This window comes from Paecilomyces variotii (genome assembly GCF_004022145.1).
Source record: "Paecilomyces variotii strain CBS 101075 chromosome Unknown C8Q69scaffold_1, whole genome shotgun sequence".
Classification (NCBI taxonomy): Eukaryota; Fungi; Ascomycota; class Eurotiomycetes; order Eurotiales; family Thermoascaceae; genus Paecilomyces; species Paecilomyces variotii.
Genome location: NW_021167140.1, coordinates 2,242,501 through 2,266,539, shown reverse-complemented (window position 1 = coordinate 2,266,539; position 24,039 = coordinate 2,242,501). Strand labels below are relative to the sequence as shown.

Here is a 24,039-nt window from a genome sequence, read left to right as displayed (position 1 = left end):
ACTCGACATACCCAGTTAGCTCGTGTACGTTATGGACGGCATATGTCCCTCACGAGCCGGCCTAGGCTGACATTTCCATGTGCACCAGCTCAGGTAACTCTCTGGCGCTTGGCATGAGGAAACCCAGGTGGACCACGGGCCCGTTTCCTTTCCATGGCTTCCATTTCTTCCTTCATGATCCGTTCCTGCTCGGTCATCTTCTTGGGCTGTTCAATCAGAGGTCCTTTCTTGCCCGAAAGGGGGTTCTTCTTGGCGGCTGCAGCGAAGACGTTCTTTGGCTTCTTATCTCCCATCGACATAGACAACTTCACCGCAGGTTTAGGAGCATCCTGAGCCTCTGTCGATGCAGCCTGAGGACTGGTCGTCTGCGGAGGGGTAGTCGATTTCTCACTTCCTTCCGCAGGAGGAAGCTCGTCCCGAGGAGATTCAGACTTCTTTCCTGCTGGCTCCTTCTGACCAAAGCCAAGCGATAGTTTCACCTTCTCTCCCTCATTTCGTTGCAACAGCTTGGCCTCAGGCGAAGGTGAACGGTTACTGTCCAGCTTACGCTGCGCCCGTGCCACTTGCTCCAGGATCTGTTTCTGCTCTCTTTCCTCGTCGCCCTTGTCTTGTCGCTCTTTTCGAAGCAAAGCCTCTCTGCGTTTGAGCGTCTCCGGACTGTTGTCAATCCAAGAAATAAAAAGACCCTTCTCCGTTTCCTCCACGCGGCAAATGCCTTCTCGTCCAAGGTATGCGGCGAATTGTGTCAGACTGGACCATTTCGTGGCGTTCATGTGGATATGGTTCTGGAATACTGTCAGTAAAGAAACTGATACCACTGCCGCATAGAGATCCTGTCGAACGTACCTTATCAGCAATAACCTGCTGGTAAAACTGATTGATATGAATCTTCTTCTCGCCATGGGTTGTCTTCAGAAGATTGATGAAATCGCGCACAAATTGCTGACTATAGTCGTCGATGTACTTCTTGGGATCTTCACCGATCAGAAGCATCTGTCGCACATGACTCTCGCTCTGCACATGGCTGTTGCATCGAGGAAGGATTAGCACTGCATCGATGGCTGTCTCCTCTCGGGACCCGACTCACCATTTGAATCCATTCTCATCTCTCATAGCCCTTTCGCAGACTTGGCAGTACCATCGTAAACGTGTTAGACCTTTCTAGAGACAAGAGTTAGCCCCCCAGCGCTCAGAATCCAGGGAAAGAGGCAGCTGCGCATACCGATTTGATCTTGTTGCTGATCGCTTTGGTCGATCCAGCTTCTGCCCGCGGCATTGTGGCTGGCGGAAGTGATAAACCAAGCTCGTAATATCAGCTTTTCCCAGTATACAAGGCAGGATACGTGCGATAACCGTAGCAAGTGTAGGCGGCCTTGATTATTCGCGAATACTCGTTATGACGGAGACTGAAGCCGCAATAGATGCGGCGATGTTAGATAATCGGAATTTGTCATGTGATTTGTATGCTGACTCGTATGTGGCGGATCACGTGACTTCATACAAACTACATATCGCGTGGCATTGTTATATAGATCAAAATCAAACGGGAAGCTTACTATACTAAAACTATTAGAGTGTCTCACTCGTCAGAGATCTATGAGAAGATCTCTTGTTCGACTCGAGGCGTGGGCTTTCTTTGATGCTTTCTTAGCAGAAAGCATCCTGACCAAATACATATTTCGACTCTGTCCGGATAGTCAAAATATCTAGGTAGAGTATTACTTTGCTTAGTAAAGCACAATATATCCATGAATCAACCAACTACTTGACGATACACGATATCCTACAAAGATGGAACCTGGTTAAGGGGCGAGGGAATAACTAAGAAACTGGAAATGAGGAATTACTTTGATATCGCCCACTCAGCAACTAAGGTTAATGATACGCACTTCTACACAGAAAGGCCTAGACTAATAAAAAGTTAAAATAATTCATTCGTCAAGAACTCAGCTGTCCGATGTAGCTTGATTGGAAATACCCGACGAGAGCAATAAAATCGCCCGACTCCACCAATCCCTCAAGCCTCTTTTTTGTGTTGAGTCTTCCTAGAGTACAAAAGACGAAATAAGATAAAACAGTCCAAAAAAAGCATCAACGAGTACAAGCACCGTCAACTGAGGTTGTGCGTCATGGAATAGACTTGAAACACAGGCAGGACCCGAGAAGAAATATCTCGCGTACTCCCCAGCATTGCTGGGTTAATAATTAGCCTATAGATAGCGCCGGGTTGGGCTCTATAGCGCACATTCGTGTATGGCTGTGGGGCCGTTTTCGTTGTACTCGACTCTGCTCAAAAAGCCCTTGCTGAGACCCTGGTCAACCACGAAGATGACCTTAGCGGCCACTTGGGCACCGAGGAAGGTTGCCTCTTCGAATCCATGGCCAGTGTAGGTTGTTCCTGGTGCTCCTGGACCACCAGGGGCACTGGGGCCTGCGGTGTTGCTGCCTCCGGCACCTGTAGCGCCGGGCGCATTGCTGTTCCCACCTTGGTCCTTCCATTCGGGGAAGTATTCTGGGGCTTTGAGCGTCCTGACAGATGTCGGCGTCTGGGAGTGGCCTGTGGAACGATGGTGGAGGGGAGCGTTGGGATCTCCAGCTCCAGGTGTTGCACTGCCCATGTTGGGGTTTCCGGGAGCGTTGCCGTGAGTTGCAGCAACAAGGAGGGGATTGACACCATGGCCTCCTGGATGATGAAGAGGACCCGGCTGACCAGCCTGAGCGGGAGTGTTTGTGCCACCAGTGGGAAGAGGAGTAGAGAAACTGGAGGGGATTTCGGATGTGAATATGGTGGCGGACGGAGAAAGTATGTACTTCTGATTTATCGTGGCCACTAGAGCTTGGGTAAAACCTTGTCTGTAGTTTAGCGTGCTGATCACATCGATATGCTCTGAACGTTTATATCTCACCTTTGATCTTGCTACCGTTTCCAAGCACGATCAGCGAGTCCCATAACTCACTGCGTTTCGTTGCATCCGGTACAGATAGGATGGTATGATGAATTTGAGCGGCAATGTCTTCGAGGATACCGTTGCTCAAACGATCAGATGTCTTCTCAGGAGGAGTTGCTAGCAGGAAACGCTCAACGCCAACTTCAATATCACGCTTTTGGCGAATGTAACGAGTAGGACCGGTAGGTTCCTCTGGCTCGATTCTCACATACTCTTGGAACTGGAACGATGCCTTCTCTTTCTTTGAGTTGGGGAGTCGAAGTGGCTTATTGGCTTCTCCTGCAGCTGCTTTCTTCGCAGCGGCCTTTTCTTGCTTTTCTCTTTCTCTCTTTGCGAGGTACTCGCTCGTGTTGCCGCTGACGATCGCAGCCACATTCAGCACACCTTCGTCATCCTCAACCTCTCCGCCCTCTCCGCCTTCGGCCCCTGTCTGCGTGCCACTTCCAGGTCCTCGAGGAACAGTAATATTCGGTGCACCGCCGTCGCCAGCGCCAGTGGAGGCCGCGGCAGCGGGATTGCCACCTTGCATGGCGGTGGTCGCGGTGCCCGGTAATGGTGTCCCAGGGGGTAGAATTTCTGTAATATTGCTTCTCTTTAACTGCTCACACATCTCCCTGGTGAAGCCCTTCGGGCCTAGAAGCTCCACGAGGCGATCTGTCATGGCCTCTCCACCACAGCCTTCAACCGCAATCCCTCGGCCATGTTCGTTGACCAAGAAATCAGTGACGGCAGTGATATCCGCTTTTCCATGACCGACATCTACCACAGTAGCTGTTGCTGTTCCGTATGCGTAGCACACGGCCAGCGCAGAGTCCATCATGCAGAAGGCAGGAGTCTTGAACTTTTCGAAGACGAACTGCGTTATGATCTCGCGATCCCGGGCCGACCAGGCGGGCTCGGATATAAACATAATGGGTGTGTGAAATGGAGGACTGAGAGAGTTGTAGATGTGGGTTAAGAGAGAGAAAAAGCAAGGCCAGTCGACGATGCGACCATTCTGCAGCGGATACACTGCACCCTCGTCTGATGTGATGTCCTCCTCGTAGATGATTTCCTCCTTTGGTTCTTCCGTGCCTTGTCCACCTTCAGTGCCTTCAGCCTCATTAGAACCGTCCGCTGCCTCTGTTGTCTTTCCGTCTCCGGTGTTCGTCGTACCCTCTGCGTTATCCTGTTGCGCAGGCTCGGCATCTTTCATTTCGACATCCTCCTTGGGGACAGCGCCATTGGCGGACTTCGCCTCCACCCGCTTTTCGCGTACTTTATACGGTTCAAATTGTCCCTTTTTCTCAGCAGGAAACATGCGCGTAGGAAAGCGAAAGCGAGCAGGGGTGAACGACTCAGGCAGACCCAACTGCGCCAGGGTCGTTTGCGAACCTGGCGCAATTATCTGGAGAGACCGTTAGCGCTGTCGCGGATATCATCTGGATACGTGAAATCCCATATAAATACGGTTGCACTTACCAGTATATGCTCATCCTTGAAAGGCGGCATCTTGGGCGACGCGATGCGGGCAGTTGTCGCGATGGGAGCTCGGCCGTGTTCGAGCTCAGCCTTTTGGAGGTTTGCATCGGCTCGCCGATCCACTCCTCCGCCCAATTTAGTCTAGGGCCAGTCAGGCACTGATAGGCCGGCCCCTTCGATTCAACCCCGCGTACATCGCGGTTCTATAGATAAATTTCTATGATATATCGACTGTGCTTCTAAAAATGCGTTCTACTCAAAGACAACACACTTCCTCCTCATGCTGAAGCGTATGGGCTGATGATAATGGGGAACACTGCCGCGCCGAAGAAAACGGATCACACCCTATTGGTAGCGTAATGTAAATCCCGAATATGGTACTATCAAACCGCTAGAATTAATGGAACGGAAAAGAGAGATCCAAAAATAAGATCGTCATGTCACATTTATCATTATACAAGATAGCGGAAAAGCTATTGGACCGCTTCAAACTGTAGTTGATCGCTATGCTCCAGTGCCCGGCGCTGGATTCACTACAATACCAATATCGTCCCGGTCGCAGCAAACCAAGGATAGACTCTCGAACAATAATAACTTGCGAACCCGTTTGTCTCTATGCTTGTATCCATATTTTTCATATCAAAATTGACGCTTCGAGGCCCGGGGGACCAGCCGAAATACCTGCGACCTCATGTAGTCATAATTCAATACCTTATTTGCGTATCCCAAAGCCCCAAAACGCCGTGAACCAGCGAAAGTCCATTGAAAACCCCTTTTGCTATGCCCACCTACGCCCGTGATTGTTGCATCCATGATAGAAGAGTAGAAACGTTACTCCGGACCGGCGTTGTATTTCTCGGTTGCTGAACGGAAGAGTTCCTGCTGCTGTCGAAGAAGCTCCTCTTCTGACAAGCCACTCTGCTCCATCTTGCTCGTTTTCTTCTCGCGTGTCTATGGCGTAATTTATCAGCGAATGATGGTTCAGGTAGAATAGCCAAGGAGTAGTAAGTCGCGTACCTTTAGCTGTTCTTTATGCTCTTCGGCAACGTTGAGGACTTCCGGCACATAGTCACCGAATCCAAGATCACGTAGAGCCTTCTCAACATGTTCGCATGCGATCGTCTTCTTCGCTTCCTTCTCACTGATGTCGTTTGCTTCCGAGGAAATGAGAGTGATGAACTCGACACAGCATTCCATCAATAGATCACGCGCGTCTTTTGCAAAAGTCTGCCCGGAGGAAGGCGGAAGGATCTCCGAAATTATCTTCTGCACCGTGGCTGTAGAAATATGTGAGTTACATCCTAAGATCAATCATGACGATGAGGGGTACACGTTGGCGCGTCATATACAGACGCAAATCGAGGGCAAGGAGTATTAGAGGGATGTGGTGGTCTAATCGCTTAATGCATGAACCTATGCTTCATAGACACGCGCAGCGGAAGAGAAAGGTAGGATGTAGCGTACCTTTTGGGAGCGAGAGATCGTCATTTGCTGTACGAGTCATGGATTAGCATTTATCACATGGATAGCAGAAAAATAATTTTAAAAAAAATCATGAGGGAAAGACTTACAGCTAAATTCTCTGTCTGACATGGCTGTCTATTGACCGTACAAAGGGAAGCTGGGTGTATAAATAAATTAAATTGTTCAAACGGTCTCAATAGTGACGTGAATTATTGCGGCAGCTTCTAGTAGCGATTCCCTTCACGTGGGGCTGACCCAGCTTCTTTAATAGAGGCGCGGCGCGCGCTCGGTCGGAATGGCAGAATGTATCTTCCGGCGCTCCACTCTTTAAAATCAACTAGCCGCCTTTTTTTTTTCTCTTTATATTCTGCTCGCGACCCTGGGAAATCTTCTTTTTCTCTTCTCTTCAACGCACAACTCCATTTCTTTCCAGCTTTTCTCACGAGCGGAAGAAGGATTCCTTGATGATGGAATCAGTTTCATAATGAGTTCTCTGCACTAGCTGCGTGTTAGTTGTAGTTCTTTTCAAGGTAAGAAATATCCATCTTTTCTCCCATGCTCTTATTCAATGATGAACCTTGTTGTCGCCCCTATCAGACCATTCTATGGTGACTTACCTGTCCAAGCCAAACGGACTATCTGAAAAAAAGAAAATAACCCCTTATCTCTTTTTTGATCGCACACAGTCGTTCGAGATAACCAGCTAACACTGCTGAAGTATAATAGGGCAGACATTGATATCCTAATCATATGTAGACGCGGACTCTGGCTCGTGTCCGGCAGAGTCTTAGATAACTTACATTTCACGGTATGCATAATTAGGAGACCTTCCTATCGACAGCATGATGTTTGAAGAAATGTACTATCAAATTCGGACATATCGATGACCGACCATAACTCTCTTCCTGATACTGTCAACAACACTCGTCAGGCCACCAGAAAATTGCCTACAGCAGGAACTAACTAGGAGAAAGCACTAGGTCACTAGATATCTATGATAGGTTTACTATAAGAGTACGTTTCCCTTCTTCTACACCTCCACAGACAAGTGATGAACACCATACATTCCATGCTAAACATGAAGGTGCCCTGGTACCTAATGCTTATTACATGTATTCGCTTTTCATCTTTCGGCTGATGTCTAATTCTATTCACTATACTATTCTGAATTTTATATACATGTCTCATACTGACATCAACAAGCTATTTAGTGGAGTGTCCCAATTATTCTTGGAAAGCCGCCAAGTCCTTGTCGTTCCATCTGGGATAGTTAGCAAGATTCGCGACGAGGTGTTGGTTTCTAGAACTCACGTGAGGAATCGTCCACTGAGGGAAGCGGGTGCATCAAGCACGAGTTTTGCCATAACGTGGCCTGGTTGCTCGGGCTTGAGGAGCTTGCCCTCCTTGTGCACGCCGGTGAACTTGGCATGTACATCAGCCTCGAGATTGGTTGCGTGGTCTTCGCGTAGTTGTCGTTGCATCTCCGTGTCGACCATTCCTGGTCTAATAGATACAGTAGTAATGTCAGGTTCTTCCGCACCCAGTGTCAAAGCAAGATGGTTCATAGCAGCTTTCGTAGCACCGTATAGACCCCATCCCTTGTATGCTGAAATGGCAGCTCCTGAGGACGTGAATACAATTCTTCCCTTCGACTGGCGAAGCGAAGGGATAGCGGCTCGCACCTGGTGAACCCTGGTTAGATATCTCTGCGTGCCGACTTCCCTCGAGCGGAAGGCCACTTACAAATGCCACAAGACTCGTAAAATTGACATCGAATCCATGCTTCCACTGCTGAGGATCCGCTTCGGCAATCTTGCCCACCTGTCCAAGAATTCCGTGATTGAGGACCAAACCATCCAATCTGCCAAAAGATGCTAGGGCCTTGTCGACGGCCTTCTTTGCGATGGAGAGATCAGCAAGGTCGCCGGTCATGTACTCGACCTGGCTACCATATTGCTCTTTAAGCTTCTGCAGGGGCTCTTGGCTACGAGCGATAACAAGCACATTGTTGGATCCGGGTGCTTTGAGCAAGTACTGAGCGATGACCCAACCGATTCCTGATTTGTTTCGCTTAGCATTGTGCTTTTTACCAGCGATATGGACGTTTTTTCTTCATGAAACTTACCTCTAGAGGCACCGGTGACAATGATTGTCTTTCCCATGTTGATTAATTGTTATCTGCTTTGTAACATTAGCTTCTCATACAATCGGAACAAGACATATAAAATGCTGGTTTCAGAGGCTTCAAATGTGAAAGAACCGCAGCATTGGAGGTTGCACCATACTCCCTGCAGACAGGGAAACACTGATCTCAGACATTGGATCCTTGCGTGATGATCAATGCCCAGATATCAAAAACTTCATCCCATGAACCGACAGGCAAGGCCCGGATAATCATACATCCTATTTTTCCCTTCTTCTTTTCGACGCTGGTGCGAATTGAAACAACGAAGAAATAACATACAAGCAGTAGAAATAAATATGTCCTTGGACCGACTTACCTAAGACCAACAATTTTAGGATAGTGTCTCGATGAGGCTCAAGCAGCAGTCAGAACTCTAAAGAAAAGCATTCAGTGAACGGAGCAGACATTGGAGGGGTACTTGGACGGGATCGGATCTCGGTGGTTCAACGTCATTGTGTGGCGGGCGGAGCGGCGCGCTTCTTCATGGAACCCCTCTTCGGCTGATAAATATGCCATTTTCAAGAATAAGAACCAAGATATCTACTCCCTTTCAATGTTTAAACAAATGCAAATGATAATGGATATGTAATTCGTACTAGGGATTGCGTATTACCCACTTGTTGGACCCTACCTGTAATGGACTGTCCATATCATCGTCACATATGAATTACCTCCAGATCGCAAATCCTTTACCTGGCCAGCCCGACATATTGAATGGCTTATCTATTGGTTTCCACTGACTAGGTGCTTATTTATACTTGAGGGCCCATCCCCCGAACTGCAGTATTTAGTTATTCCGGAATCTATCCCTACATCTGCGTCAGACCTAGTCTCGTTATCGCGAATACTTGCGCCTTTGGAGACTTGTTCTCAGCGATGCTGTACTCTATGAACCGAGTGATCTGATAAGCTGTATAGATATAATAAACCTGTCTGCTACTTGATAAGCAGGTTAAGCTTTCCATATCAGTTAGGGACCACGTTTGGTATATATCCACCATTTGAGTTACACGATTCACAAGACAATTTTCTGACCGACTCTAGAATTTACTTGTCGATAATCTGTACACATTTCTTATTGAGATCTACTACCCCCATACCCGGTTGTCACCAGAAAAGTGCGATTGCAGAATCCTATCAAGATGTCAACTGTGATTATCGGTGGCGGCATTATCGGATCGTCGATCGCCTATTACTTATCCAGCGAGTCATCACCTCATCGAGATCAAGAAATTCATGTGATCGAATCATCTTCGCAACTCTTTAGCGCTGCATCGGGGTATGCCGCTGGCTTTATTGCTAAGGATTGGTTTTCGTCATCCGTAGCACCTCTGGGTGCTCTTTCATTTGATCTGCATGGCAAAGTAGCATCTGAGAATGGTGGCGAGGAGAAATGGGGTTATATGAAGAGCACAGCTCTTAGTCTGGATGTGAGCGATGTGTCTGCAGCACGTACCGGTGCGCGGGGAGGTGACTGGTTGAGGGAGGGTACCTCGAGAGCGGAGGCCGCTTCTCTAGGAGAAGCAGTCTCGAATATCTCGGATGAGATTCCGCTCTGGTTGACTAGACAAAAAGGTGGAACTATCGACAATATTAGCCATGGCGAGACGGCTGCCCAGGTGTTAGTAAACCCCTTTCCGATCCTGTGCTTTCTCTGATGGACTGGAGCAGAAGTTAATGCTCTTATAGGGACCCTTTAAGACTCTGCAAGTATCTTATGGATACTTGCATCTCTCGCGGTGTTCAGCTTCATCATCCCGCGGAGGCAACATCTGTCATCACAGACAGCGCCACGGGAATGATCACCGGCGTCAAGGTCAGAGACCTGAAGACTCAGATCGAGTCTGTTGTTCCGTGCACAAATCTCGTAATTTCCGCCGGGCCTTGGACTCCAGCGGTCTTTAAAGGCCTCTTCCCATCATCAAAAGCCCGAGTCCGCATCTCGCAGCTAGCGGGATATTCGCTGGTCTTGCGATCTCCACGGCATACAGAGAAGCTTGAGCGCGAGGCATACAAAGGTAGAAGTCATGCTGTTTTCACAACCCACCCTGCGTCATGCGGGTTTTCTCCCGAAATATTCTCGAGGCGCGGTGCCGAGATATATATTGCCGGGTTGAATAGCACGCAGATCCCATTGCCAAGCAAGGCGGAAGAATCAAAATCACTCATCCAGAAAGATAAAATACAAGAACTGAAAGATGTTTCTGTTCGACTATTGGGAAAGTTGGCGGAAGGAAGTCTAGTGTCATCCGACGATGCTCCTAACACGGATGACCTCGAAGTCCTCCGTGAAGGGCTGTGTTTCCGACCAGTGACAAATAGAGGATCACCCATTATTTCTCGAGTCGGCGACGAATTACTGGGTACAGGTATCAAAACAGGGTCCCTGGAGGGTTCAAGCGAAGGTAGGAAGAAAGGCGGTGTCTTCATTGCCGCGGGCCATGGACCGTGGGGAATCTCGCTTTCGCTGGGAACTGGGAAAGTTGTTGCAGAGATGGTGGACGGAGTAAAGACTTCAGCGGATATTAGCGGATTGGTCCTTTGATCTTGGAACTGAAGTGATTTTATTAGAAGTTTGATAATATTGACAATAGGAACACTTTAGGCCCGAATTTACCAAGTCCTCCCTATATGGGACTATAAGGGGATGAACCAAAGAGGACTGCAAAATTGAAGTCCAAAAGATATTTAGTTCTTCGCGCTCAATGTCATTCAGTTATCTACACTATCTACCACGGCCAGTAAGACAGTTAATTTGGGGGGGGTTACGATTTAACTAGACCGTACTTCTGACTTAGCTATTGTGTTATTTACTTACTCAATTTCAAGACCCGTTCTAGTTATACCAGTAGAAGCCTTATATGAAGGACTGCGGTAAGCAGGTTGAATAATAAGACCGAAGTGATCTCTAAGTACTATCGGTCTGTGCAGTATTTCAGAAACCGGTTGTCAATAGCTCTTTCTCCAACTTATATACTAAGATCCACTGATTTATATATAACATGGGTCAGTAGGAATTTGTTTCAACTCTCCCTTGTTCATTGCGTGTTCGTGTCTTATGTAAAATAGTCGGTTAGTTAAGGTAACCAACATATTTCATGGGTAGGTAGGCCACCCAAGTAAACGAGTAAATGGGCTAGTAGATATGACAACCGGGATGGGCCTGAACCTTGACTATTGAACTTGACCATACTTGAGCTGGTTCAGAATGCATTTGTTTCCTGATATAAATTCACCTGGATATTGAAGATGTTTTATATGTCGACCGGTCCTTGCTAAATGCTGCATCCAAGATAATACCATGCCAACATTAACCAATGGAAGCATGAGTCCAACCAGCAGTTGTTTTCTAACAACATCTTTTACCCCGCACTGCTTACATCCTGAATTTCAAAGTTGTTCTCCAAAAACCTTGGGCTCTATTCCTTGATCTTCTGTATCATACTTTGATGGCCATGTACGAATCCATAGATTCCAGCGATCGGCTAGTGCGCATCAAACAAAAGTTCTTTATCCGTTTTCATTCTCTAGCACTCCATCTGGTGCAGCTTACCCCGGATCTGCTGCTGCTTCTGATTCAGATCAGTACATTTGCGCTTCTTGCATATGTCACGGTCGGCTTAACCATACCTGCGGCGACATCTCTTACCTACTACATCAAGGTTTTCTTAGTTGCGATAGTAAGCCTGTTTCACTGTCTTTACTGGTATAATCACTAATTGTAAGGTAGTGCGCGATTGTTTTGTCTCGAGCTATCGTTACTCTCTTCCCAACGGAACCTTCTCTCCAGAGATGGGCAAACAACCGACTTCTAGAGACTATGGAAAAACTTATTGATAGCCAAAACCAGACGATTAGAATCGCTGTCGACAAAGAAACCAACACGGTTCGGGAACAATATGAGAGAGACTTCGCGAGGTTAGGGGAGGAGTTTTCAATGCATCAAGAAGAGGCCAGAAGACTCAAGACGACCGATAATAACACGAGGAATAAAATCCAAGAGCACACCAAAGAAGCCGACGCACTCCGGAAACGAGCTCAGCGATGTGAAAAAGACTTCGCGAAGTTAAAGGAGAAGCTTCAAGAACAGGTCAGCATACTCAAGATGTCTAATGATAACCTGGATAACATCCAGCACTCCAACAGCACAACTAATGTCGATCAGATCAAAGGTCTTGAGGAAGATGTACGCGCCAAAGACGATGAGATCATGATCATTAAAAGAGATTTAGATGTTGTTCCTAGAAACATGGCAGGTATAATCGAGAATCTGAAAGCCGATAATGCCGCCAAAGACGACGAGATCCTGGTCATTCAAAGGGATTTAGATGTTGTTCCTAGGAATATGGCGGGTATAATCGAAAATATCAAAGCCGATAATGCCGCCAAAGACGCCCGCATCGAAGAGCTCCAAATCGAAAATGCTACCAAAGACGCCCACATCGAGGAGCTCCGAACTAAAAATAACAAGAAGGACACCCGCATTAAAGAGCTGCGAACTAAAAATCTCAAGAAAAGGGACGCCCGTATCAAAGAGCTCCAAACCAAAAATGCCACTAAAGACGCCTTTATCGAAGAGCTCCGAACTAGAAATAGTAAGAAGCACGCCCGCATGAAAGAGCCCCGAAGGGAGAATGCCAACAAGGACATCGCTATCGAAGATTTAAAGGAGGAGACTTCAGGAACCTCAAAAGAGAAGTACGGAGCCTCCAACAAAACTCGATTTCTGCGAGGGGAAAATAGAACACCTCCAAGGCTCAACGGACATTTTGGTGTCCGCTCTCATCGTCGGTAGTCGTTTCATTTAGGGAATTGATTCTACTGGAACGACGTTATCCAAGACTTTGAAGCATTGATTCTTCTCCTATTATTCGTTCATATCTTAGTATATCAGCATACCTACCTAACCTACTGTATACCTAGTAGAGATTGCCATTTTCCAAGTTAGAGTTGTGATGTATTATTAGACCGTGTTTGAGAGATCTCCAAGTTGAGGGTGATGGCAGCGATTTCCGGAAGTACTGTACCATTCTCTCTTCTTGTAATCATTCTCCCAACATTTCGTCCACATTTCTTCAGCATGGGCCAGAGCACGGCAGGCCAGGCCTATAACTTATGGCTGACCCAGATCACGTGGCTCATAGTGGCCAGGGCGGCACAACGTCCGTAGACTAATCCCTAAGTAAGAAATGGGCTTGGCGCGCGCGGTTCGCGTTGCGAGGACTTTATCGCGTCGGGGCAAATACACCTGGACTGGCTGCAAACTACAGCCAACTGCAGCTCAATTTCATCATTTGTAGCTTACAGACACGTATCAGAAACATCCAGCTCTGGTTCGTTTACATTCAACAGTGATGTCCAACGACGTGGACGAAGATGGCTACAATGATAGCAACCGCGCATTTCTTCAGGCATTTCTGGCGCGTTCGACTATGACTTTCGAAGAAGCCAAGCCTGTGCTAGCAGCGATCTTTTCAACTCATGGTGCGCAGTCGACTATTTTTCTGGGGGATTATGTCGAAAAAATAATCGCTGACCTATGATGTCCTACAGAACGCCGCCCGGTTCTTCCAGAGGATGTCACACAAGCGGATCTGTCTTCATACATCGCCGCGGCGAATACAGCCATATCTCCCTTTGACCTGGAGATCCGGAGCACGTTGCATCAGTTGCCTGATGATAATGGGACCAACGGCGGCAGTCACCGCGTCTACGCTCTCGTAAACACTACCAGCGACCCCCTTACCCAACTTGCGACAACATATACAGCAGATGAGATTGCCTTTGTGAAGCGTATTTTGGATGCAATATTTGACACGTACAACACGCGGCGATCAGAAGCTATGGTTGTGACTGGGATGCAAGCCGTGCAGCTGGCAAAAGTATCTTCCGCAGACAGGCGGGAGTCGGCGGCGACGCAGCAGCCTCAAGGCGGAGCAGCACAGTCGTTGACGATGCAGCAGGCCGAGTCAGTCATGAAGCGACTCTTGGATGAAGGATGGCTCGAGAAGAGTAGAAAGGGGTTCTACTCGTTAAGTCCTCGTGCTCTCATGGAACTAAGAGGCTGGCTGGTTGCAACGTATAATGAGGAAGACGACGAGGGACGACGGGTCAACAAGATAAAGTTCTGCGCAGCTTGCAAGGATATAATCACTGCCGTGAGTATCTGGGTTATGGCACTTGTCGAGAGAGATATGGTGCTAATCTTGACTTGCGGACAGGGCCAGCGTTGTGCTAACCGTGACTGCCTGGGACGACTTCACGATATCTGTATGCGAAACTTTTTCCGTATGCAGCAGGCTGAGAAGTGCCCTGTATGCAAGGCCGACTGGCCACACAATAAATTCGTCGGAGAGAGGGCCATTACGACTACGGAGCAGTACCAGCAAGGAAAGAGACGCAGTGGGAACACCCAACGCGTGAGCAATGCTACCGCCAGTGCATCCGCTATTGAAGGAGACGAGCAAGAGGAAGACGCGGAAGGTGAAGCGGATTGAAGTTGAACTTAGTATCTACAGATACTATTTTCTTGCGACTCGCTCGACCCGGCTTGATACGATACCCAGAAGTGTAAAAACCACAGCGAGATGGACATCCCTCCTGATATAGGATAGTTTCTAGGTCGGACAGTTCCCTGGATGCCCGACATCGGATGATAGCTCCTCAGTCAGCAGAGCCTTGCTAGCGGCCAATTACACCGGAACAGCCGGGATGCAGGTCTTGCAAAACAGAAGATACCTGCTCTCCTTAAGAAGGAGATACAACTGACTGGATGGATTAGAGATACTGCCAGGCTTATCTTGCATACCTATCAGGGTCTCTATGAACCTTCCTTGTGATGCCTGCATGTCTCAGATGTCGACGGATCCAGCGAAGACTATATGGCCAGAGAAACAGTGGCACCGATCCGCCGAGACAGGGGCAGATGCAGATGATCTCTACGTGAGACGGAGGACCATTGATCCTTCCACTGAGCGTCTGAGCATCTTCCTATATTCGAGGCAGAATTGATGCCAGAGAATAGAGCCAGAAATAGAGAATATTATCCGCCTGCAAAAAGTATTAATTATTATTCGAGGATGACAACATGACACTAGGGAGACAGTATCACTGTTTATAAAAGCTTCTAGATCATTCCACTGCTGGAAGTACAATTCGTGGTGCCTGAGGTCGGAGTCAGGCGTGACTGCAGCAGTGGAACCCAGATCAGATCGAGGGACCGCGTGCTTCCCCAAGCTGATCGGCATCCCTGATCTTTTAAAACACCGACGTCTTTCGACCCAACACCAGTTTCTCCTGTTTTTCAGTCTTCGTCTTCTGTTCTTCTTTTCCCCCTCGACACAATAGAATCTCCTTCATCTATGAGTTTCACCATCTCACGATGCTCTTCTGTACTTCCGATGTAATGAGATGCGCGTTTTTCGATCCTTTCAGGGACGAGAGAGTAATTCCCGCCCACTGGAGCATTGCACTAGTGTGTATAAACTCTTACCGGTGAAGAATAGGGACTTGCTAAATCCCCAACGGAACAATCAAGCGAAAGCTATTCCTCCAGCTCTGAGACACCAATCCTTCGGCATGGAACGCTGAAAAGAAGCCGTGTGAGCCATCTTGGCCGATTCGGATGTCCGACTCGGACAAATCCCGGCATTTCTCCAGACCCCACAACTTCCCTCCGCAAGATCCCCGCTAAAACAACCCGGGAGCGGCGCAGCGCAAACTCTCAGGGATTTCAACAGTTCAACGGCTTCTCTGGCTGAACAATAATAATAATGTTTCCTACTCAGGCTGTAACGGTCTAGCTATGGCTAACCGTTCTCTGCTTTCCCGTCTGAACGTCACGGGGTGTCGAGGATGCTATTTCCCCTGCAATGGCTTGGGCGACTACGAAACCAATGGCCTCTGTCTCCGCGCCGGAGACGTAAGAGGCTGATTTTTACCATTCAGATCCGGGTTAGAGTATCCTCCACAGCTTTCCCTCACTTGTACTGTGCTCGGGGATGGCGTGGGGTCAGCCTAACTCTGAGAGGCAGGTCCGCACGCCGTACCTCTGAATCCGGACGGCATGGTACCTTAGTTCCGGAAAATTCGATGACGGTCTTAAACTTAGTACCATGTGCCGGCATTATTATTTGCGGTACGAGGGCCTCAAGCTCCAATGAGATCAAATGCGGGCTCTATGATTATTAAATAATGTTGCTCGTATTTGTACCTCCGTGTCTGCACTCGTCAAAACGTACGATCAGGTCCGGGGTCAGTTACTACGGAGCGTCATACAAACCGTTGGGATCCTAGATGTGCAAAGAAACAAAGACGGTAGCCTAGAGCCAGAAATTGGGTGACTTCGTCGCGAAATGCGGCTAACAGTGAGTCTGCTTCCTATATATCTGGAGAGAGAATGGCCGGGCTAATGTTCTGGGAAGTTCTTAGAATGGGGCCTACTGGCATCCCTTCTTCAGTCTGCATCTGTATCCGCGTTCCCCCATGATGCTAGAGTTGATAGGGTACTCCAAAGGTATTCTGGACGTTCCGGCATTGGACGACGCAGTGATGTTGCTGGGAATTCAAGCCATGTATACAGCACGAGATTTCCTGGCGTTAGCTGGGACCAAGAGAACTGGCGCCTTGAAAGCACGACTCTCGATCAGGGTCATTTCCAGTCGCGTGGCTCTGTTGCCAACGGCTATATCGGTATCAATGTCGCTAGCGCGGGTCCTTTCTTCGAGCTCGATGTCCCAGTAGATGGCGATGTAATCAGCGGTTGGCCACTCTTCTCCAGACGGCAGACTTTCGCTACCATCAGTGGATTCTTCGACCTTCAGGCTGAGACAAACGGGTCGAACTTTCCTTGGTTGAATCAGTACGGCGGCGAAAGCGTCATTAGTGGTGTTCCACACTGGAGTGGTCTGATTCTCGACCTGGGAAATGATACGTATCTCGATGCCACTGTCGATAACGAAACTATCTCCGATTATACTACGACCTTCGACTATAAAGCTGGGCTCCTTTCATGGTCATATACATGGAAACCAAAAGACGTTCACGCCTCCTTTAATGTCACATATAGGCTCTTCGCCCACAAGTTGTATGTCAACCAAGCTGTCGTGCACCTGGAGGTGACCGCTTCAGCCGACGCAGAAGCTACCGTTGCGAACGTGATAGATGGTTATTCAGCTGTCCGCACAGACTTCGTGGAATCTGGCCAGGATGGACCTGCGATCTACTCAGCCGTTAGACCATGGGGAATCAACAACGTGACGGCGTATGTCTATGCCATCATGAGTGGCTCTCAAGGAGTTAACACGTCAACCCCAATTGTCACTAAAGACAAGCCTTATCTCCACACAAACGATTCGTCCATTGCGCAACTCGTCAACGTCAAGTTCCCTGCCGGGAAGACTGTCAGTATTACCAAGTTCGTCGGGGCTGCATCCTCAGATGCATTCTCCAATCCTCAGCAGACAGCCAAGAAGGCAGCATTGAAAGCCCGAGCCACTGGTTACGAAAAGTCTCTCCACTCACATGTTTCAGAATGGGCAAACGTTATGCCTGATGGATCTGTCGATGATTTTACCTTCCCAGAAAACGGCACTCTCCCCCAGGATGAGTATATCATTGACTCGGCCGTCAGTGCTGTCACAAATCCTTACTATCTCCTACAGAACACGGTCGGCAAGAATGCGATCCGGGAATCCTCCTCTACATCACTGAACTCAGAGAGTATCTCCGTCGGTGGCCTGACTTCGGACTCATACGCAGGCCAGATCTTCTGGGATGCGGATACCTGGATGCAACCTGGTATTGCAGCTTCGCACCCAGAAGCCGCACAATGCATCACAAACTACCGCATTGCCAAGTACGGCCAGGCCCGTGAAAATATCCACACAGCATTTACGAGTTCGAAGAATAAGACTCATTTTTCTGACTCCGCTGCGATTTATTCCTGGACAAGCGGCCGTTTTGGGAACTGCACGGGTACGGGACCTTGCTTCGACTATGAGTACCATCTGAACGGGGATATCGGTTTGTCGTTTATCAACCAATGGGTCGCTACCGGAGATGATTCTTTCTTCAAAGAAAAGCTTTTCCCGATCTACGACTCCATCGCGACGATGTTTTCCAACTTGCTTGAGCGGAACGGTACATCATGGACGTTGACAAATATGACTGATCCGGTAGGTGTCGACCATTCTCTTACAGAAAAAGCAACTACCTAACACTCAGAACAGGACGAATATGCAAACCATGTCGATGCGGGTGGATACACGATGCCCCTGATTGCGCAGACATTGCTCTACGCGAATGCATTCCGTAAGCAGTTCGGCATCGAACAGAACAGCACATGGATGGACATGTCCGAGAATGTATTGCTTCTACGCGAAAACGGCGTCACCTTGGAATATACAACGATGAACGGAACAGCTGCAGTTAAGCAGGCAGATGTGGTGCTGGATACTTACCCGTTGAACTATGACTCGGGCTACAGTGCCCAGGATGCCCTGAATGATCTGGATTATGTGAGTGCGCCTTGAATATGGAAAGCCCCAATGCGCAAGTTCTACGACGCTAATGAAATCTCAAGTACGCCGGAAGTCAATCTCCTGATGGTCCAGCCATGACATGGGCTATCTTCTCTATTGTAGCTAGCGAGGTGTCGCCATCAGGCTGCTCGGCATATACTTACGGCCAAAACGCCTATGTTCCGTATGCGCGAGCACCCTTCTATCAACTCTCAGAGCAGATGATTGATGACGCCTCTCTTAATGGCGGAACTCACCCAGCGTATCCCTTCTTGACCGGTAGTGGTGGCGCTAATCAGGTCGTCCTATTCGGCTACCTTGGCCTGCGTCTCCTTCCAGACAACGTTATCCATATTGACCCGAACCTGCCACCACAGGTGCCTCATGTCAAGTACCGCACCTTCTACTGGCGAGGATGGCCTATCTCTGCGAAGTCCAACTACACCCACACTACGATCCAGAGAGCGACGGACGTTTCTCCGCTTGACACAGCAGACCCTAAATTTGCTAACGTCACGATCCCCGTGCACGTTGGATCTGAGAGTAACGCAACGGTGTATCGACTACCAGTCAACGGAACTCTCACTGTTACGAACAGGCAGATTGCATCCCGGTATACAGTTGCCGGAAACATTGCTCAATGCAAGCCAGTAACGTCAACCTCAGAATTTGAGCCTGGCCAGTTCCCCATTGCAGCTGTCGACGGCGCTACGTCTACGAAGTGGCAGCCATCGTATGCGGCCAATGTCAGCGCAGTGACCGTTTCTCTGAGCCAAACCGAGTCTGGAGCGCCTATTTCGGGATTCTACTTCGATTGGGCACAAGCTCCACCTGTCAACGCGACCGTCATATTCCACAATAACTCCGTGGAGAATCCTGTGTCTGCATTCTCTTCTACATCGGACTCGAGCTCGAAATCCGACTACTCCGTGGTCCTCAGCCTGCACAACATTAGCTTTTCGGACCCATATAACCCAAAAACGACCGACCTCAACGCGATCAATATCCCTCGCGGGAACAGCACAAATGTCACGCTTACAAACCCCGTGCCAGTTCCGCGGTTTGCGACGCTCTTGATTGTCGGAAACCAGGCCTTATCCGAAGCTGAGGTTCAGGCGAAGAATGGAACTGGAGCTACCGTTGCTGAGTGGTCTATTCTCGCAGGAAACAGTACTATTGTTGCTTCTGACCCTGATGCAGAGAAGAGGAGACTGAAGAGAAGCTCTCAACTTCTTGGACGCTACGCGCGGGATCCTCGGCGTAACTAACCAAAACTCGATGAGAAATTGCGGATGATCTTATAAGGTATCACCCCAGACATTTCTCGATGCATGTTTGCCTGCCTGCTATGTATATAAAAGGAAATTGAGAAAATAATATCATTCCTGTTTAAGTCAAAGCCTGGAAATATATAGAAACACCCGATGTACAGTAATTAAAAATGAGCTCACATATGTGGGAATGTCGGCATCCAAATCGTCGGTTCCCCGATTAATCAGCCGATCTGCAAATATCCAACTCATACCCTAATGCATCCTATATGCAACTCCTATACTATGCCACGTCAATTGCCTATTTAGGCAATTGCTCAATTAAAGGATAGGAGGGGTAAGGTAAAAGCAGCGGGATTCTATGAGCATAAATAGCTGTCAGTTTATGGTGTTCTTCGAGTCTTCAAGCAATCTAGTCAATATATTCGCATACCTGAATATCTTATGAATCAGCATATTTGCTTCCGTGATCCTAGTATTCGACAGAATTGCTTGCTTGCTTCTAGGTCTAAGGGGGGGATTTGATCCCATATTTATCTTTAGCATACAAAGAATCTAGATCCTAGTAATCTAGTAATCCAGTAATCAATCCTATAATCAGGATTCAAAGAATCTGCCGCAAACGGATGATTGACAGGTCACCTGGCGTTCGCTTTGTACATACACCGACATATTTACTGCTGCGCTGGAACACTGTCTCTGAGCATCCATGGTTTGTTCCAGGGTATCTGTGATTGATATATGTGGCTTCCCGCTGTTTTGCTCTACCCCGTTTGTATAGGGTAGTAGCAGCGGGTTTGCAGCTCGCCTCCACGGAAGCCGTGAGTCCAGGATAGAGTCTGGGGGCATAAATTTTCTGCACCCTCTCAATCAAGATTTGATTCCCGTATCAAATGCTCTGAGCCTCGTTAGAGCTTCGGATCTCCCTTTGCGATTTCAACATCGCGTTTTGAAAAACACCATGTCGAACTACGACGTTCCGGTATTATCAGGCGCTGATAACTACCGGAGTTGGAGGAACAGATTGAGGTTCTATTTGACCATCGAGGAGGTTTGGCGTATTGTCGATGGGACCAAGAAGGACCCAGCTGAACTGTATCCCGACATTTTCAACAAACAACAAGCCGGCATCAGCACTCGATGTCAGACGGAGGAGGAAAACGCCCTGCGAAAGGAAAAGGACGAATGGGATCAAAAGAACCATAAAGCAATGGATGCAATCTGTCGTACCCTGTCTAAAGCAATCTTTGACGAAGTCAGGAAGAGAAACTTTGAACACGCAGCGGAGATCTGGACATACCTAAAGGAATATGACGTTATATCCGGCGCTCAATCTCTGGAAGGACTGAAGACTGCCATGAGAACCCACTACTCTACATGCAAGGATGTGCAGGAGTATATCCACAAGATGCAAGCTGCTATCCGGAAGATCAAGCGAAGCCTTTCTGGAGAACCCTGGCCAGAAGCTTTAGGTGCCCAGTTCCTTCTATGCAACCTCGACGAGAAGTGGGATACGTTCATGATAGTGTTCCTGAACAGTGAGTACAAAGCCGCAACAGCCACCTTTGACTCCGTTGCTACTCGGCTGATTCAGGAGGAACGGCGTGTCAAATTCAATTCCGAAATGTCGTCAAACCTGATCAAGGCCCAGAAGGGAAAGCAAAACTCTCGTGGGAACAGGTCTCGAGGAGGAACACCAAAGTTCTGCAAATGATGTTGGAAAAAAGGCCACTGAGCTAGCCGGATGATTGCCAGCTTAAGGGGGTGTGTTGGCGCACAAAACGAATGCCAGGTGATCTGTCAATCATCCGTTTGCAGCAGGTTCTTTGTATGCTAGAGATAAATACGGGTTCAAATCGCCCCTAGACCTAGAAGCAATTCGGTTGTTCAGGTCAGACCTTACTTCTGTGCGATTCAATATTCGACAATATACCTTGAGTCCAAAGAAAAGTCCTAACTACACATGAGATATGGAATGATGTGTAATATAGTGTGCTGCCTGATCTCTCGAGTTACATCCTAGCATGCGCGCAAAGTCACGGAACAAAAAGAACCGTCTGAAAGCATGGAAGCCATGGTATGGTATAGAAATGTACACATGCCTAGGTGCTCATTCGAAGTTGGAAGTGGTCCGTATTCGACTATTTGCGAGTCACAGCCACAGAGAAGTCTCTGTTATAGGCAACGCCGCCAGCGACAACAAATTTACCCTCATTGATGAGTTCCATATCGAAACGGCGGATAACCTAGCAAGACTATTAACACTGGACCATCTCTCCAGGTCTCGATGATTAATAATAGCAACAATAATCCACGTACCTCAGTGACCAATTTGTAGCTCTCCATGATAGCAATATCCTTTCCCAAACAAATTCGGGCACCCATGCCAAACACGAAGCTATTGGCATCCAGCTTAGCGGGTGATTCGCTCTCCAACCATCTCTCAGGACGAAACTCTTCAGCGTCAGGGCCATAAAATTCCGTGTCTCTGTGGACAACATAAGCATTGCTAGTGACATCCAGGCCAGCTGGGATATAATGATCATCGATCATAGCCCCATTCTTAGGGGTGACGCGCCCAAAGAGATTCGTTGCTGGAGGGTTGAGTCGCAGTCCCTCTTTGACGCAAGCAACGACGTATGGGAGGTGTTCACGGACTTCCTCGTATTTCACTGGAGTAGAGAGTTTCCCAGCCTGTTCTGCTGCTTCTATTTGCGCGGTTGCCTTCTTCATCTTTTCTTTATTCGATACAAGAAAACGCAACGTGGATCCAATGCCTGTCCCAGTTGTGTCGGCACCGGCTTGGATCAATAACGTGACGTGGGCCACTCTCTGCACATCAGTGAGAGGTTTCCCGTTTATTCGAGCCTCTAGGCAGCTGTGGCTTCATCATCAGTATGTTTCTTAATAGCATAATATCAGTCATGGAACGTACTATTGCATATAATCCCGCTTTCCTCCATAGGCATTCATCTCCGTCTGCTGCTTCCGAGTCTGGACCTGAATGATGGCCTGGTTCATCAACCATCCCATTCCCCCAACATCTGTCGTCTTCGGCAGAAATAATGCGCCAACACCAGGAAGGGGTGTAATATAGTTCTGGAAAAACTTGAACCGTCCGGCAAACCCAAACAAGTCAAGTCCCTGTCGCCAACTCTTGAGAATACCTCGCTCATCGCGATTATTTTTCACGAAGCCCCATGGCTCACCGAAAGAGAGCATGGTCATGACATCAGCCGAAAACCATCTAGAAACGTTTTGTTTTAGCTGACGTCCAGCAGGGCTTCGTCAGTGGAAGAGGATCTTACGCTGATCTATCGCCTAATACAACCTTCTCCTTTCTTTTAGCATTTTCGCCAAGCCGATCAATGAACAGCTGTATTAATTCATCGATACTCGACTCCCAGTGGTTCTTCAGATAACCGATATTCCAATGCGAACCGCCAAGGGCCTTTCTCAGAGCTCGGTGCGTATCGCCATCCAATGTAGTGAATAGGTGAGGAGGTCCCAAGATTCCAGTTCCATATAGGCTCATCTTCTGATTCAATTCAGACTCACAGTAGATGGATTTAAGAGCAGACGATTTCGGAAAGAATAGCATAGAAGGTGCGATGCGGATTGGTTGACCTTGAAAATCCCGGGTACGTCTTTATTAGCTTCGACCTTCTTGTACGTAGGTACTCTATGTAGGTAATTTTTTTGGGAAAGGAGGGACATACTATGATATTTCTTCGCAAGAGACAGAAGCCATTGAGGCTCGATTCGCAAGACAGATATTATCGAGAGCGGCAACGACGACAAGGCACAGTACCAAGGACCAGGGAATTTTGCGGCAGGGTGCCAGTAAAGATTGTAGAGTATCCGAAAAGCAACGTCGATCGCTACTGCTATCAGTAGAACGAGGACGAAGATCGGGAGAGACCCGGATAACCAGTTTGATAAAAACATCACTGCTATAATGCGCTAGAGACACATTCGGTCTGAATGTTATACATGCAGATGGACATTTTGCTAGAAGGAATCTGGGGTCTTTGCCCCTTCATATACTATCCTCAGGCAACGGAGTCTATTGCTTCTACCACAGTTACACAAAGTGTCCCAATTCTCGAGGCTGACAACTTGGTTCGTCGGAATATACGGAGTATCATCCTGGCGATAGCAAACGAGACTACCAGGTTCTAACCAGTGTG

The 24,039-nt window shown here is 48.1% G+C and overlaps 9 protein-coding genes across 9 annotated transcripts; 5 read left to right on the top strand and 4 right to left on the bottom strand.

The window, feature by feature from the left end:
• Positions 1–89: 89 nt before the first annotated feature.
• Positions 90–4,439, bottom strand: C8Q69DRAFT_484418 (putative chromatin remodeling complex subunit; the record flags this gene model as incomplete). The annotated part of the gene is made up of 8 exons (XM_028631766.1): positions 90–785; positions 847–1,024; positions 1,088–1,161; positions 1,223–1,281; positions 1,472–1,504; positions 2,246–2,848; positions 2,907–4,335; positions 4,410–4,439. 8 exons carry the CDS (start codon positions 4,437–4,439, stop codon positions 90–92), a joined length of 3,102 nt encoding a protein of 1,033 aa, XP_028489227.1.
• An 801-nt stretch (positions 4,440–5,240) lies between these two features.
• Positions 5,241–6,002, bottom strand: C8Q69DRAFT_503105 (putative CBF/NF-Y family transcription factor; the record flags this gene model as incomplete). Its single annotated transcript, XM_028632457.1, has 4 exons — positions 5,241–5,360; positions 5,427–5,686; positions 5,874–5,900; positions 5,981–6,002. 4 exons carry the CDS (start codon positions 6,000–6,002, stop codon positions 5,241–5,243), a joined length of 429 nt encoding a protein of 142 aa, XP_028489226.1.
• Positions 6,003–7,097: 1,095 nt separating this feature from the next.
• Positions 7,098–8,035, bottom strand: C8Q69DRAFT_503104 (hypothetical protein; the record flags this gene model as incomplete). The annotated part of the gene is made up of 4 exons (XM_028632456.1): positions 7,098–7,134; positions 7,185–7,555; positions 7,617–7,930; positions 7,999–8,035. 4 exons carry the CDS (start codon positions 8,033–8,035, stop codon positions 7,098–7,100), a joined length of 759 nt encoding a protein of 252 aa, XP_028489225.1.
• Positions 8,036–9,200: 1,165 nt separating this feature from the next.
• On the top strand, positions 9,201–10,603 carry C8Q69DRAFT_440665 (FAD dependent oxidoreductase superfamily; the record flags this gene model as incomplete). The annotated part of the gene is made up of 2 exons (XM_028628676.1): positions 9,201–9,679; positions 9,748–10,603. 2 exons carry the CDS (start codon positions 9,201–9,203, stop codon positions 10,601–10,603), a joined length of 1,335 nt encoding a protein of 444 aa, XP_028489224.1.
• A 484-nt stretch (positions 10,604–11,087) lies between these two features.
• On the top strand, positions 11,088–12,322 carry C8Q69DRAFT_29883 (hypothetical protein). The gene is made up of 3 exons (XM_028627119.1): positions 11,088–11,738; positions 11,789–12,148; positions 12,231–12,322. Exons 1-3 carry the CDS (start codon positions 11,508–11,510, stop codon positions 12,270–12,272), a joined length of 633 nt encoding a protein of 210 aa, XP_028489223.1. The 5' UTR covers positions 11,088–11,507; the 3' UTR covers positions 12,273–12,322.
• An 853-nt stretch (positions 12,323–13,175) lies between these two features.
• On the top strand, positions 13,176–14,776 carry C8Q69DRAFT_29613 (putative DNA repair protein Nse1). The gene is made up of 3 exons (XM_028627086.1): positions 13,176–13,542; positions 13,612–14,216; positions 14,280–14,776. The coding sequence occupies exons 1-3, from the start codon at positions 13,413–13,415 to the stop codon at positions 14,553–14,555; spliced, it is 1,011 nt and encodes a 336-aa protein (XP_028489222.1). The 5' UTR covers positions 13,176–13,412; the 3' UTR covers positions 14,556–14,776.
• A 1,554-nt stretch (positions 14,777–16,330) lies between these two features.
• On the top strand, positions 16,331–20,037 carry C8Q69DRAFT_29616 (glycosyl hydrolase family 65 protein). Its single transcript, XM_028627088.1, has 4 exons — positions 16,331–16,424; positions 16,482–18,233; positions 18,288–18,575; positions 18,641–20,037. Exons 1-4 carry the CDS (start codon positions 16,413–16,415, stop codon positions 19,844–19,846), a joined length of 3,258 nt encoding a protein of 1,085 aa, XP_028489221.1. The 5' UTR covers positions 16,331–16,412; the 3' UTR covers positions 19,847–20,037.
• Positions 20,038–20,603: 566 nt separating this feature from the next.
• C8Q69DRAFT_29768 (hypothetical protein) lies at positions 20,604–21,853 on the top strand. Its single transcript, XM_028627108.1, has 3 exons — positions 20,604–21,387; positions 21,447–21,726; positions 21,783–21,853. The coding sequence occupies exons 1-2, from the start codon at positions 20,811–20,813 to the stop codon at positions 21,587–21,589; spliced, it is 720 nt and encodes a 239-aa protein (XP_028489220.1). The 5' UTR covers positions 20,604–20,810; the 3' UTR covers positions 21,590–21,726; positions 21,783–21,853.
• On the bottom strand, positions 21,777–23,854 carry C8Q69DRAFT_29597 (cytochrome P450 monooxygenase). The gene is made up of 5 exons (XM_028627083.1): positions 23,569–23,854; positions 23,158–23,476; positions 22,785–23,096; positions 22,169–22,727; positions 21,777–22,095 (listed from the first exon to the last, which is right to left on the bottom strand). The coding sequence occupies exons 1-5, from the start codon at positions 23,795–23,797 to the stop codon at positions 21,991–21,993; spliced, it is 1,524 nt and encodes a 507-aa protein (XP_028489219.1). The 5' UTR covers positions 23,798–23,854; the 3' UTR covers positions 21,777–21,990.
• Positions 23,855–24,039: the final 185 nt, after the last annotated feature.

Excerpts from the sequence above, each read along its gene's own strand:
- C8Q69DRAFT_29883 (XM_028627119.1), top strand. The coding sequence starts at position 11,508 with ATGGCCATGTACGAATCCATAGATTCCAGCGATCGGCTAGTGCGCATC. Across the intron at positions 11,739-11,788 it reads AGGTTTTCTTAGTTGCGATA|TGCGCGATTGTTTTGTCTCG; the intron begins GTAAGCCTGTTT and ends ATTGTAAGGTAG. Across the intron at positions 12,149-12,230 it reads AGGAGAAGCTTCAAGAACAG|GTCTTGAGGAAGATGTACGC; the intron begins GTCAGCATACTC and ends ATCAGATCAAAG.
- C8Q69DRAFT_29613 (XM_028627086.1), top strand. The coding sequence starts at position 13,413 with ATGTCCAACGACGTGGACGAAGATGGCTACAATGATAGCAACCGCGCA. Across the intron at positions 13,543-13,611 it reads AGCGATCTTTTCAACTCATG|AACGCCGCCCGGTTCTTCCA; the intron begins GTGCGCAGTCGA and ends GATGTCCTACAG. Across the intron at positions 14,217-14,279 it reads GCAAGGATATAATCACTGCC|GGCCAGCGTTGTGCTAACCG; the intron begins GTGAGTATCTGG and ends ACTTGCGGACAG.
- C8Q69DRAFT_29616 (XM_028627088.1), top strand. Across the intron at positions 18,234-18,287 it reads TGACAAATATGACTGATCCG|GACGAATATGCAAACCATGT; the intron begins GTAGGTGTCGAC and ends CACTCAGAACAG. Across the intron at positions 18,576-18,640 it reads CCCTGAATGATCTGGATTAT|TACGCCGGAAGTCAATCTCC; the intron begins GTGAGTGCGCCT and ends TGAAATCTCAAG.
- C8Q69DRAFT_29768 (XM_028627108.1), top strand. The coding sequence starts at position 20,811 with ATGTCGAACTACGACGTTCCGGTATTATCAGGCGCTGATAACTACCGG. Across the intron at positions 21,388-21,446 it reads CATGATAGTGTTCCTGAACA|GAACGGCGTGTCAAATTCAA; the intron begins GTGAGTACAAAG and ends CTGATTCAGGAG.
- C8Q69DRAFT_29597 (XM_028627083.1), bottom strand. The coding sequence starts at position 23,797 with ATGTTTTTATCAAACTGGTTATCCGGGTCTCTCCCGATCTTCGTCCTC. Across the intron at positions 23,477-23,568 it reads TCTTGCGAAGAAATATCATA|GTCAACCAATCCGCATCGCA; the intron begins GTATGTCCCTCC and ends GGGATTTTCAAG. Across the intron at positions 22,728-22,784 it reads AAGCGGGATTATATGCAATA|CTGCCTAGAGGCTCGAATAA; the intron begins GTACGTTCCATG and ends ATGAAGCCACAG.